The 14,084-nt window shown below is 42.9% G+C and overlaps 1 protein-coding gene across 4 annotated transcripts in view; it reads right to left on the bottom strand.

Moving 5' to 3' along the window:
• LOC132160893 (E3 ubiquitin-protein ligase PDZRN3-B) overlaps positions 1-14,084 on the bottom strand; it is a 101,820-nt gene that overhangs the window by 19,693 nt on the left and 68,043 nt on the right. Inside the window, exon 1 of one of the 4 annotated variants that reach the window (XM_059570621.1) lies at positions 765-1,111. The exons of the other annotated variants lie outside the window; for them this stretch is intronic. Within the exon in view, the coding sequence (XP_059426604.1) occupies positions 765-1,031 (267 nt within the window). The 5' untranslated portion in view covers positions 1,032-1,111. Of the gene's footprint in view, positions 1-764; positions 1,112-14,084 lie in introns of those variants that run through there. 4 annotated transcript variants of the gene reach the window in all.

The raw sequence follows: 14,084 nt of genomic DNA, 5'->3' as shown, positions 1-14,084 counted from the left end.
ACCCACAGGAAATTAAATCAGTCTGACAAAAGAGCTGACGATACACACTGCTCACAAGGATATGGTTCATGTAGTACATGCTGCATGACATGACAACAGAAAATGCCTGTTAAACAGATAAATAAAAACACACTAATATAAAATACTAATGTGACATTCCCTTTCAAAGGTATAAAAAACTACAATTTTTACAATGTTACATGTATGTAATAAAACTCCAAATGCATTCTTTATGAATATCAAAATAAGGGTTTCCCTCTCAGTAATTCTCTTTCTACAAACCACCAGCCATGCCAAATTCATGGTTAGCTATAAACACACAACAATGGAAACCAAACTCAGAAGGGAAAAGTTAGCTGTTTTTATGAGAGAAGAGGGACTGAGATCTGTCCACAAATCAACCCTGTAAAATCAACGTTCATAAACTTTGTCACACTCAATATAAGCTATCCCAACGTCAAGACTACAGACCAGAGTATTTGAGACCACAATGCCACAATATCACTCTCCTAAATTAGCATTCTGTCTGAAATCACTTTCATAAATATGATACACAACAGCATTACAATGAACCAATCAACAATTCTGAATGCTATGACTGAATTTGTAGAGAAAATTTCAGAAAATTATATTACACACACACACACACACACACACACACACACACACACATATATACATACACACACACACACACACACACATACATATATATATATATATATATATAATTGAAAAACTTTCTGTAACAACTGATTAGTTACCTGGCATACTTCATACAGGAGTTTGTATTGCTCTTGAGGCTTCTGTAGAGTACAAACTCTGCACCCCATCATGGACAGATCACACCATCTACTCTTTCTCTTGGAGGAGAGCAGGAACTCAGTGCGTTCCCTCCCTCTGTTTCTCTCTCTTGTTCCTTCACATGCAGCTGCCCTCTTGACCATACACCTTGTCTTCTCTCTTCCTCCTCTTCCTTCTGTGCTCCTTACTTTCTTTCTTCCAAAAGCTTTACACAAGCTCTGCAGCATGAACTATCATTCAGTATGAGTATGTGCATGAGGATCTGAGCCAGTCCCCCTCTCTGGATCTGTCTGCCTACACAGACAACATTATACTACTTATACACGCCCACTTATGCATATTAAGCAGAGCCTCATTGCATATTCATTAGGGGGCTGTCCTACAGTGCTGCTGTGTGTACATGGTAACTTGGGTGCATTTCAGTCTGCTGAGAATGAATTCATTACTCAATCCACCTGATGTGTAAACACAAAAGCATTATGCCAACAACAGTGACTGATGAATGGGGTCGGTTTATTATGCAAATTGCAATACTTTGTGACAAGTCATTCAAATTATTGTTAATGCAACAAAAGATGTATTTTCCACTAATATTGAAGGGAAATTTTATTTTAAAGCAGTGGTTCCCAACCTTTTTCAACTCGCGGCCCACACAACCAAACATATATGTTTGCGCGGCCCACTGCAAAAAAATAAATAACTTACCCCGCTATTTTTGGGTTAATAACTTAGTACTCAGAAGCTAGATTGTTAACTTAGTTGTTAGTCTTTAACAATTGAATGAACTGGCAATTAACAGAAAATAACTTGGGCTGGCACCGCTCAGCAAAACGGGAGCAAGCAGTCAGGAGGGAACACATTTACAGCCATTTATGTTGACCCTGTTGACAGCCATTTATGCATATTTGAATTTGCTGTTCTGTAGCATATGCAGCAAAAATATCTAAAATAAATTGGCGGTTTATTCTTAAACCAATCAGCGAGCTCGAATAGTGGAAGCATAGTTACAGTTTAATATTTATTTTTTGTTATTTAATTATATGAAATTATGTTATTATGTTATGACTTAGACATTTTTACATATATTAACAATATTATTATTTATTTTAATAGTAATCGGCGGACCACAGGTTGAAAACCACTGTTTTAAAGAATTCTAAAAACAATAACATTCAGTTTCATCTTTATTTCGCTGACCGTTGGTGTATAGCATGCAAAATGACAAAAGAATAATCAAGTAATCCTTGGGGCTTTTTCTTCACTAATAAGTGGGCTGACAGCCAAGCAAACAAATCTACAGAATGAACATTTATTTTTTCGCCTCATGGACCAGGTGACTGATGCAGAAAGACAATGTGCTCTTGGTTCCCCGCTAATGTGTGAGATGCTCTTTATGGCACCATAGCTGACAATAGGGCAGTTCAGACCTGGCATCGGCCATGTCCACCACTGTGGTGCCACTCAGCCAACCAAACATAAGTGCCAATTAGAAGGATGTCGAACCATGCTGGGGCAGTCCTTCTAATTCACGCAAGGGGAATGATGATATAATTTCATACACTAATGGGCATTTTGCAAATCGCTGTACAACAGGTTGCTAGTAGGCTCTTTTACTCAACCACTGTAATGTATCACTTGCATTAAGTAAAACAATTCAAACTTAAGAATTTTACATCAGATCACCAATTCTGTCTGGAAATTAATGACTGCTGCCAGTGTGTGCCTTTTATTACATACACATTTAAGATAAATAAAATAAATATATTAATTAAGGATGCAACAATATTAAAAATATGATCAATTCCAATTATTATTTTCATGTTACAGTCAAAGGCTGATAAATGGCAGATATTAAAATAAAATACAAAAATATTTAAATGTATTAATTAATATAAAAAATGTAAAGATATTACAATTTTAATGTAAATTTTGGCTTCATAACATTATAATGTACATAAAAAATGGATAATCATTCAGACTTAATCAAGATTTAGTTTAATGGGGTTATTAAACATTTTTTTAACTGATTTTTAGATGAAAAGGATGATCTAAATGTTTACAGAATTTAAGGGATAGTTCACCCCAAAAGGGTCCAAGCTCTGATTGCTCACCCTCATGGCAAATGGTTGAATAAAGTTATTTTAGATTTCTTTGTTCACAAAAAGTATTCTCGTAGCTTAATAAAATTAAGGTTGAACCACTGATGTCACATGGATTTTAACAATGTCCTTAATACGTTTCTGGGACCTGAATGTGATAGTTCCATTTCTGTCTATGCAGGGTAAAAAAACTCTTGGATTTCATCAAAAATATATTAATTAATTTGTGTTCTGAAGATGAATGAAGGTTTTACGGGTTTGGAACGACATGAGGGTTATTAATGTAAGAATGATAATTTTGGGGTAAAATATATCTTTAAATATCCAATATAATTTGCCAGTGTATCATGCATCTCTAGTGGTAATAAAACATACATGTCAACTACACATAAGGAGATGATATCAATGGGTAATATAAAATGCCCATCTGAAAATATAGAGCATGTTATTTCTTTGTGGCGTGACAGCTGAATGACTGTCCACATTCCATACCCATCTCCATATTTTTATAAACACATTTTATGTGGAATGTGGATGGCTTGTCTTGTTGTATATTCAGGGTTATCAGATGAGAAAATATTATTTCAGACGTGTTTAAGCTGCCTCTGCCCTGTATGAGGTATGTGTCATCTCATTGACTGGGAATGTGTCATCAGGGAGCAGCACAGGAAGGTTGTTGGCACAGACCATCCTTTCCTACCTGCCTCTGTAGAAAAGGCTATGATGAGAACTGAAGTGTATTTGTATGTATATGTTTATGTTGAATCAGGTGGCAGATAAGGGATTTCCTCAGACCAGATGTTCCCATATGATATATAACTCTCCCAGTTTCCTGCCGTTTTCCAGTCAGGCTCTATAGGGTCATTCCTCTTCCAATGTTCACATCATACCTGATGTCCTCTATGCAAGCATAATCCCTTCCTGTCATCTCTGGATTTGAAATGATTGACAGCCCTGAACGTTTGAAATCAAATTATGTTATCAAAGCTCCTGGAGAAAACAAAGGACTGCAAGAGGCATTGTGCCGAGCAGATGATGAGGGTATGGCTTATTTGAAGACATGGCATCATAATTTGGACATCTTTCATTATTTTCATCATCTTCATTATTTTATCTTCGCTCCCTAGAGGTATTGTATTGTTGTCAAACATTTAATATTTAGGTTAAAATATATTAATATTTGACATTGTTAAATAAATGTTACTTTACACATTTACTCAAAACTTCTTTTATTCTCAGTCTACATTAACATGCAAATTTCAACAAATTCAGAATTTAAAAGCTTTAATGCCAACAAAACTTTTTATCAATCATTATTCTAATCTACTGACCACGCAACTAAGTACAAATTAGTATGTTGTAAACCAATTTATCATGGTAATTACTTGTTGTTGGGCCATCTTGCCTTCTTTCCTGGGGAACTAATTTTTTTCCAGACTACGGATCTTTAAATTCTGGAAAAATAAAGAAAGACAAAAGAAAGAAAAGTAAAGACAAAAGAAAAAAAGGCCATTAATGAAAGTAGGACTCCTGTTGCCTGAGCCAAACAAAAGAAGCAGCCCAAGTCACAGATAATGATGTTTCTTGGGGTGTCACGAGCCACATGGGAGGTGGAGGAAGGGCCAGAGAGGAGGTGAGCTGACATAAGGGGGTGGGGGGTGGTTTGGGTTGTGGTGGGACTACATCATCCCCACTTTAATTAAGACAACACTGGCACTGGGAGAGCAGTGTCCTCCTGCTCAGGGTCTAAGCTCTGATGCAAACATTCGTATTCATTGCATGCTCCTCCAGATGTCTCGCTGTGGCCCCACTGGACCGGTTTCACAGTTGTCTCTGTTGATGTTTTAACAGCCACAACAGGGGGTCGAAGAGATCTCAGTTGCATGAATTATTTGTTAAAAACAACACTTTGAATCCAACCCAAAAGAGGTACTTGCATTCATTTCAGACTTAATTTCATGTTGTTAATACAGCCCTATATGTAATTATGTATGTATGTATATTACATAATATACACAGTATTCGCACATATATTATGTGAACAAAAACTTTTATTCTGAATGAGATTAACTGAAATTAATTATTGAACAGCACTAATATGTATATATAAATTACCACATGAATTGTAATTAGTAGTTGTTGCATTCTTTTATATGTATTTATTTTTTATGACACGTAATCTTTGAAGGATAAATTATCTTAGAAGCAAAGATACATGGGCAATAACTGTATACGGTTTCACACAGATTTCAATAAGAAAACCCCAATAACTACCAGAAAGTGACAAAATCAATAACAAGGGCATAAATAAGCCAATGAATAGGAAAACATGTATCATTTAATAGAAACCATGTAGCTTATTCATGATGTAATGCATGCTGGTATCTTTCAAATCCTTAACAAATTAACAACAAAATTCAATATGTAGGCTAACTTTTTACACTCTTTAAGGATTTTGGGGAAATATAGTTGGTCTAACATGTTTTTACATGGATTCGAAGTAATTTATATAAAAAGTCTAATAAACTAGTCTGAAACAATCATGACTGTACATGACAAGCTCTATCTCCTCCTGTACCTTACGCTGAAGATCAGAGTTCAGTCCAGGTGTGGCTGGGAGTTAATGGAGCTGTGCCCTGGCATTTCTGATGTACCGCTAGGCTAAATGTCACACTATCACTCTATCGGACAGTTTAAGCTCTGCAAGGAAGAGAAAGATTTTGGTGCTCATCGCAGTTTGATAACAGGGTAAAGAGCAAGAGACTGGGAGAGGAGAACACTGCAATGATGGACAGACACCAAATGATGAGAGGAAACTCTGGGAGCATTTTTAAACAGTCTCTGAAAGTTTGACACAAGCTTGTGTTTCAATCGTGCAGAATATGGAGCTAAAACAGCAATATGTGGAATGAGAGACAATGTACAGTCAGCCGTTCATTATTTGAAACATTTAAATTTAAGATTATGACATTGAACAGATACTTCTACCCCTCAAAGCCTTCATCTATGCATTTGTGCAATAAATGTAACTCCATAAATTCATAAAAATGTTTGTTGATAACAATGGCATGCAATGCAAAACTGATCCTTGCTGATGCCGATGCTTTGCAATGATGAGAGAGAAACAAAACAAATCCTGTCTTTGAAGCCATCAAGAAATCTCACAACACGGCCATAAAAGCACACACCTGAAACTATTAGACACTGCCAACCATTTAGAAGGATTTTTTTCTAGTGACAAAGCCAGAAAAGGTCCTAAAATGGGGTTGAGGACTCACAGTAAATGAACAACTGATAGTGAAATGCTGTCAGACTCCACGCTGAGAGGATAAAAACGGATTTAGATGTGAATAAATTGGCAGAGGTGATGACTGAGGTGGGTCTTAACTGAGGTGAGTTCATTCTCAGCCTCTGACTGGCACATCTAATATGTCTTCGGCCCTGGCTGGTTTCCAGCAAGCAGTCATCTGCCCTCGCCGGTATAAAGTGCAATTAATGACTATAATAAGGGCATTAAAATCAGGGCCTAACCTTTGCCACAATAAAACCTCCTCACTCGCAAACCCAAGCCTAATAAAACAATATTTACGGTTCATTATCTAAATGCCATGACATTCCTTCACGGAGCTAACTCCCAGTGCTTGTCACCACTGCTATTAGACGGGATATTAAAAGATTTCATATTCAGCCCGTGGCTCCTAATGCGCAGAGAGCATGTTTTATCAAGCATTTTACAAAAGCACAGCTGCTTCTCGATCAGTTTTGCTCCGTTTCAAAATCACTTAATCTGATTATACGGCAGAAATCAACAACGTCTGATGTTTAATTAAAACAAACATGATTTAGACTTGTAGATGTCGAATGAGGTGATTTACATTTAGACCTCGGTGTGCCAATCAGGAGTCAGGAAATTTTGCCCTCTTCAAATATTCAAAAACACAAGTAAGCCATTGATAATGGTTGAAATATTACAAACAGGAGAGCAGGGGCCATTAAGCTAACACAAAAACCTTGTCAAAATCTGAACAAGAAAATCTGAACAAGCCCAGTCAGATATGATTACATGAAAAAAAATAAATAATAATAATCTGTTTAGTCTCTTCCAAGCATTTATGCACTGCAAGCTGATCAGGGAATTTCTAGGAGATACGTTCTCTACTACAGGCTTTTGGGATTACCTCTTACACCCCTTGTACACTTCTACTCTGATTACTTATTTATAGGAATATGAAGAAAAAAAAAGCCAGATGTTGTCTATATGACCTGTACAAGTGTGTATGGATTGGTGCTGAACCATTACACAATAATGTATCCTTATCCGTTTTAACTTTAATTTGCCTTTGAGGGCACCACTATGAAATCATATCTGTATTTGTATTAGCATCTCTACCTAAGCTTAAAAGTATTGGTGGTAGAAAAATATCAGTGGCGTGCGGTGGTGTTTTAAAATGACGAGGCAGTTATATATATACTAGGCAGAATACAACAAGAATAGAAAGCTCTAGTGTTAGAGGGTCATTTTTTATAATAAATAAAAAGAAAACATACACAAATGATTAACATTAAGGAAAAAAACTTATGTATTTATGTAAAACGTCTCAAGGTTACGTATGTAACCCTAGTTCCTTGAAGGAACGAGACGCTGCGTCGAAACGCTTTTGGGGAACGTCCCTGACGAGACCGACTCTGAATATCGTGTGCAATCAGTCCATCGGAAAGGCGTGACGTCACGGGCGGGGTGACGTAGCGACCAGGAAGCTATAAAAGCACGTGCCGTGCAGCTGGCTTCAGCTTCGAGTAGGGAAGCAAGCGCCGGCAGGGGTGCCGGGAGTATGGCTCTGCGACGCAGCGTCTCGTTCCTTCAAGGAACTAGGGTTACATACGTAACCTTGAGACGTTCCTTTTCAGGAACTCGAGCTGCGTCGAAACGCTTTTGGGGAACGATGTGCCCACGCTGCCAGACTTCCAAATCCCTGCCTAGTGTGTAGTCAAAAGAGCACAGCTAAGACGAGAGAACAGAAGAGCCCGGCGTGGCTCGCATGTCAAGATCGTAAAATCGGACAAATGTGGAGGGCGTGGACCACCCCGCAGCGTTGCAGATGTCCAAGAGGGACACACCTGCTGAGAAGGCCTTGGAGGCCGCCATACTCCGAGTAGAGTGAGCCTTGGCCCCCAAAGGAGGGGGAAGACCAGAGGACTCATAGGAGACGTTGATAGCCTCGACTATCCAACGTCTAAGGGTCTGCTTGGTGGCAGGAGAACCCTTGTTAGAAGGACCGTAGCAAACAAGCAATTGGTCTGATTTTCTCCACAGGGCAGCTCTGTGGACGTATGCGTCCAGTGCTCGCACTGGACACATACAGTTTAGCTTCTCTTGGTCTGGCTCCCGAAAGGGAGGAGGACAGAAGGCCTGCAGTACGATAGGTTGTGGTGTAACAGAGGGAACCTTCGGAACGTAACCCGCTCGAGGGTATAAGAATGCTTTGGCCATACCAGGGGCAAAGTCTAAGTAGGTAGGGGCCACCGAAAGGGCCTGAAGATCTCCAACTCTCTTTAGTGAGGTGATTGCCAGTAACAGGGCAGTTTTAAGTGTCAGATGTCTATCTGAGATATCTTGTATTGGCTCGAATGGAGCTTTACAAAGAGCCTCTAGAACCACAACCAAATCCCAGGGGGGAACACGGGATCGTACTGGAGGTCTCAGCCTCAGCGCACCGCGGAGGAAACGTGTAACTAGGGGGTGTCTACCCACTGACTGACCATTGAAAGGGACGTGGAAAGCAGCTATGGCCGCCACGTAAACCTTTAAGGTGGAGTGGGATAACCCCGCAGAGAGCCTGGCTTGTAAAAACTCCAGAACTGTACCAACTGGGCAGTCTGCTGGGTCAAGCTGGCGGTCTCTGCACCATAAAGTGAAGAGCTTCCACTTCAGGGCGTACAGTTTCCTCGTAGAGGGAGCTCTGGATTGGAGTAGGGTCTCAACAACCTCGGTTGAGAGACCAGCTGCTAACAGCTGTGCCCCCTCAGGTGCCACACCCACAGCTTCCACAACTCCGGGCGAGGGTGAATTATCGTGCCCTGCACCTGTGAGAGTAGGTCTGTCCTGATCGGTATCTCCCACGGAGAGCCGTCGAGGAGCGAGACTAGATCTGAGAACCATACTCGGCCCGGCCAGAACGGGGCTACTAGTAGCAGACGGGCCCCGTCCCGGCGTACTCTCGCCAGAACTCCCGGGAGCAGAGCGATAGGGGGAAAAGCGTACAGACGAAGCCTCGGCCAGGTCTGTACCATAGCGTCCAGTCCCAGAGGAGCTGGATGAACTAGAGAGAACCAGAGGGGACATTGCGATGTCTCCTGAGTCGCAAAGAGGTCCACCTGGGCTGTACCAAATACTCTCCATATCTGCTTCACCACCTCGGGGTGAAGCATCCATTCCCCGGGCCTCGGCCCCTGTCTCGACAGTATGTCTGCTCCCACATTCAATCTCCCAGGAATATACGCTGCTCTGATCGAGAGGAGTTTGCCCTGGGACCACAGAAGGATCTGGTGTGCCAGCTTGTACAAGGGGCGCGAACGCAGACCCCCCTGGTGATTGATATAAGAGACCACTGATGTGTTGTCGGTGCGCACCAACACATGGTGACCTCTCAGGTCTGGGAGGAAATATTTCAATGCTCGATAGACCGCTAGTATCTCTAGGCAATTGATGTGCCATGTTAGATGGCGACCACTCCACAGACCGCGGGCAGGGTGGCCGCTCATGACCGCACCCCAACCGGTGAGGGACGCATCTGTCGCTAACGTTACACGGCGACAAGGAACTCCCAGCACCGGGCCCTGATTCAAGAACCAAGGTTTCCTCCACATGTCTAAGGCACGAAGGCACCGCCGCGTGACCTTGATAACTCGACGTGGATTTCCCCTCGGGGAAAAGCCCTTGGACTTGAGCCACCACTGTAGGGGTCTCATGTACAGCAGGCCAAAAGGTATCACGTTGGACGCAGCTGCCATCAGCCCTAACAATCTCTGGAATTGTTTGACAGTGAGTGACTGGCCTTCTTTGACTCTCTCGACTGATGTGAGGATCGACTCGATCCGAGCAGGAGACAAGCGTGCTTGCATCGTGGTCGAATTCCACACTACGCCTAGATAGGTGGTTCTCTGAACTGGAGAAAGTACACTCTTCTTGGCGTTTAGTCTCAAACCCAGCTCCCCCATGTGTGCGAGAACGACATCTCGATGTCGAGCCGCCATCTGCTCTGATTGAGCTAGGATCAACCAATCGTCGATATAATTTAAAATGCGGATGCCCTGCATACGGAGGGATACCAGAGCCGCATCCATACATTTCGTGAACGTGCGGGGTGAGAGTGCGAGGCCAAAGGGAAGTACTCGATATTGATAAGCTTTGCCCCCGAAAGCGAACCTCAGAAACTTCCTGTGTTGTGGAAGGATGGATATGTGGAAGTATGCGTCTTTGAGATCTATTGTGACAAACCAGTCCTCGGATCTGATTTGAGCTACAACCTGGTTGACAGTGAGCATCTTGAACTTCAGTGACATAACTGAGTGGTTCAGTAGACGCAAGTCTAGGATCAGACGCAACCCCCCATCCTTCTTTGGAACTATGAAATACCGGCTGTAAAATCCGGATTCCCTGTCTAGAGGAGGGACCACCTCGATGGCCTCCTTCCTTAATAGGGTATTCACTTCTTGTTCCATAACCAGAGCCTGCTGGGGGCCGACCACAGTCGGTGTAACCCCGTTGAACTTTGGTGGTGGATGATCGAACTGAATGCAATAGCCTCTTTCTATTGTACGCAGGACCCATTGAGATACATTTGGCAGTAGCTTCCACGCTGCTAAATAATCTACTAAGGGAATCAGTCTCTCGAGACTGACCTCTGGTGTAAGAGGCCCCCGAAGGGGCGGCGAGCATCCCAGCTCCGCTACGCTCATGGGCGGAAGTAACTGGGGGTGGCGCTCGCTGGAGGCCGCTGCGCCCTGAAACTCTGGCAGGGTTGGCAGACCGACCTCCTGAGGGTACTGAGGTGAGACGGGCACCGTGTAATGAGGTGAACCGCGCTCTACCCCAGCATTAACAGTATTAACTGTGTCGCCGAACAGGCCCGAGGCTTGAAGCGGGGCGTCCAGGAGGCAGACCCTGTCTCGTTCTTTAATTTCTGACAGGGTCAGCCACAAATGCCTCTCCGCGGCCACTAAGGCTGCCATAGACCGCCCAATTGCGCGAGCGGTCTCCTTAGTGGCGCGGAGGGAGAGATCAGCGGTCTTTCTGAGTTCTTCAATATCTTCAGACTTAATCCCCTCCCCCTCATCGACATCTCTCAGCAGGTCAGCCTGATAAGCTTGCAGGACTGCCATAGTATGAAGGCACGCCCCAGCCTGACCTGCTGCCACATAACCTTTGCCCACTAGCGATGATGTAACTCGAAGCGGCTTAGTGGGCAATGTCGGAGCCTTTAGAGACGAGGCCGAACCGGGTGACAGATAGCCCGCGAGCGTCTGTTCAACCCGTGGCATCGCTCTATAACCACGCTCTCCCAGCCCCATCACGTTGCCATAATATAGTGAATCAGGGCCAAAGAGGCGGGTCGAATACGGGTGATTCCACGATCTCGATAACTCATCATGGAGATCGGGAAAATACGGAAGGCTCCGACGTGGAGGTGGTTGCTTCGGCCGCAGAAAGCGTTTGTCTAATTTGCTTCTCTGCGGCTCAGTCTGTTTTTCAGCAGGCCAGTCGATTTTTAATTTATCTACTGCACGCGTGACCACCTCCAAAAGCTCCTCATACTGGGGCGACAGGGGTGGCGAATCCCCAGCAACAGTCTCCACATCGACCTCCTCGGAGGACGAGAGGTGAAGAGCTGATCCCTCACCCTGGGGGGAAGAAACCGACGAGCGTGCTTCGGAACCCAGGGCTTGGGCGCCGGATCTGGCAGATGAGGAAGGAGATAAGGACTGGCCCGTCTCCATTCCTTCTGACAGATCCACCTGCGAACCCCACGAGTGCAGCAGCCGCTCTGCCTCGGCAGAAGCGGGGCCAGCACCGCGAGGAACGCTGGTGAAGGCTCCCTCCTCGAAGAGAGCCCTCCGGGATTCGCAATGCGGGCAGTCGGCCCCCTCGAGAGCCGACTCAGCGTGCTTCGATCCCAGGCAAGCCACGCACAGCCTGTGTGTATCCCCGCTCGTAATGTAGCGAGTGCAGGGAGGAACACACAGTCTGTAACGCGGCTTGGAATCGCCCTTCAAATGTTTGGTCTTTTGCTTCTGCTTAGGCATATTGAGCTGTTTTAGCGATCTTTTTAAGCTAAGGGACAGACAACAATAAATAGGACCAACAGGACAGACTTTTGCACATGCACACACAGAGCGCTTGCTGACAGATTCGAAGCTGAAGCCAGCTGCACGGCACGTGCTTTTATAGCTTCCTGGTCACTACGTCACCCCGCCCGTGACGTCACGCCTTTCCGATGGACTGATTGCACACGATATTCAGAGTCGGTCTCGTCAGGGACGTTCCCCAAAAGCGTTTCGACGCAGCTCGAGTTCCTGAAAAGGAACTTATCTTATGATGTACTTAAAATATGCTGACAATTTGCATTTATTGTAATTTGTCTCTCTAAACAAAGCAAAAATGCACAAAATATGTCAGTTGCATCCAATAATCTGAACATTTCATATTAAATGTTAGAACTGCTCTTAAATGCAGCAACATTTGCATCAGCTCACATTGTGCCATCACACTTCCTGCCTGTTTTTCTCCAGACAATACAAATCTTGTTAGCGAGACTTTTTAAATTGGATAACATGTCAAAGTATAATCAGATAACAATCAAAGTGCAATTTATCAAATCTTCACCTCGGATTTGCCTCTTGAAACACCGTCGTCTTGGGGTTCAGACTGCAGTCTCTAATCATTTTAGCTTGCATGAAAAATTCATTTGTAACAATTGCCATTATTTAATGTCTCATTTTCCAAAAGGTTATCTAATCTTATATTGACTTTTAAGAACAGCTTCTGGTCGATTTGTGCATGGAATGATTTCTGTCAAGTCAAATGTATCATTAGGCACAGCTAGATTTTTGTTAAAAAAACATTCAGATTAAACAGCCTTATTACTACACCAGTGCTAATGATGCAAAATTGTGTGTAGTAAAAACAAACAAGCGCTTTGAAAACGGTTTTCAAAAGCAGAAGAAAAGCGACAAATGCTAATCAAGACTGTCATTTGGGAGCTTTTGAGTGTATTTGTTATTTCTTTCAAATGTCTTTAAGAGAGAACCATTCCCCATTAGTGAGCACCGCAGTGTTCCCTTACTCCAGGGTTATTATCGTGGCTCTAATTCCCTAAGAACTGTTGTCCCCACACAGCCACAGTGAGCTGCCTGTTTGTTTGATGATAATTTTACCCTAGTCTTCCCATAGCCCCTTTTTCCAGGGCTAAGAATGGGTGGAGGGGGAAATGGTTGTCTGAGCCTTTTAAAAAGACCCCAGGTCCTATAATTTTCATCCAATTCAAACTTCATTTGTGCTGAAGTACTCTGCAAATGCTGTCATTATGGCATACAACACTATGGCTCAGTTAGAGGGGCATCAGACTCCATTAAGCGGAGGAACGAAGGAGAGTCTTAACCATCGTCAGCTGCCTGACAAAGAAAGAGGGAGAGCGAGTGAGCAAGAGAGAGAGAGAGAGAGTGTGTGTTTTGCAAATAGAAAAATGAGCATCTCAACCAATGCCTCTGAACTATTTGTGTGTGTTTTGGCAATTGTGTAGCAAATATTGGTAATGTCTAAAGGGAGAAAATCCTACTGTCTGCTGTGTGCTGCTGGGCTGATTTCTGTTAAGGCATTAAACTATACTTAGATTTATAGTTCAAAGTTTTTATACTGTCTAAGATATCAAAGGGAACAATTTATGTCAAATGCTGGTATATGCACACTTGGCACTTGTATGAAAATCTGAATTCCTCTTTAGAGAAAAGGGGAGACATTTTCCTAAAGACGGACTACAATAGCGGTTAAATATTGATAATAAACACAAGAGGGAGGAGACTATTCTATGCATGACATTGTTTTTTGTAATTCTTTCCCCACACATACAAAGGTGATTTTTCAAAGTGGTACATTAAAAAAAAAGAAGAAATTTCTGTACAATT

This window comes from Carassius carassius, chromosome 17 (assembly GCF_963082965.1).
Source record: "Carassius carassius chromosome 17, fCarCar2.1, whole genome shotgun sequence".
Lineage (NCBI taxonomy): Eukaryota > Metazoa > Chordata > Actinopteri > Cypriniformes > Cyprinidae > Carassius > Carassius carassius.
Note: the sequence above shows the minus strand (reverse complement) of the source record. Positions and strands in the feature narration are given on the sequence as shown.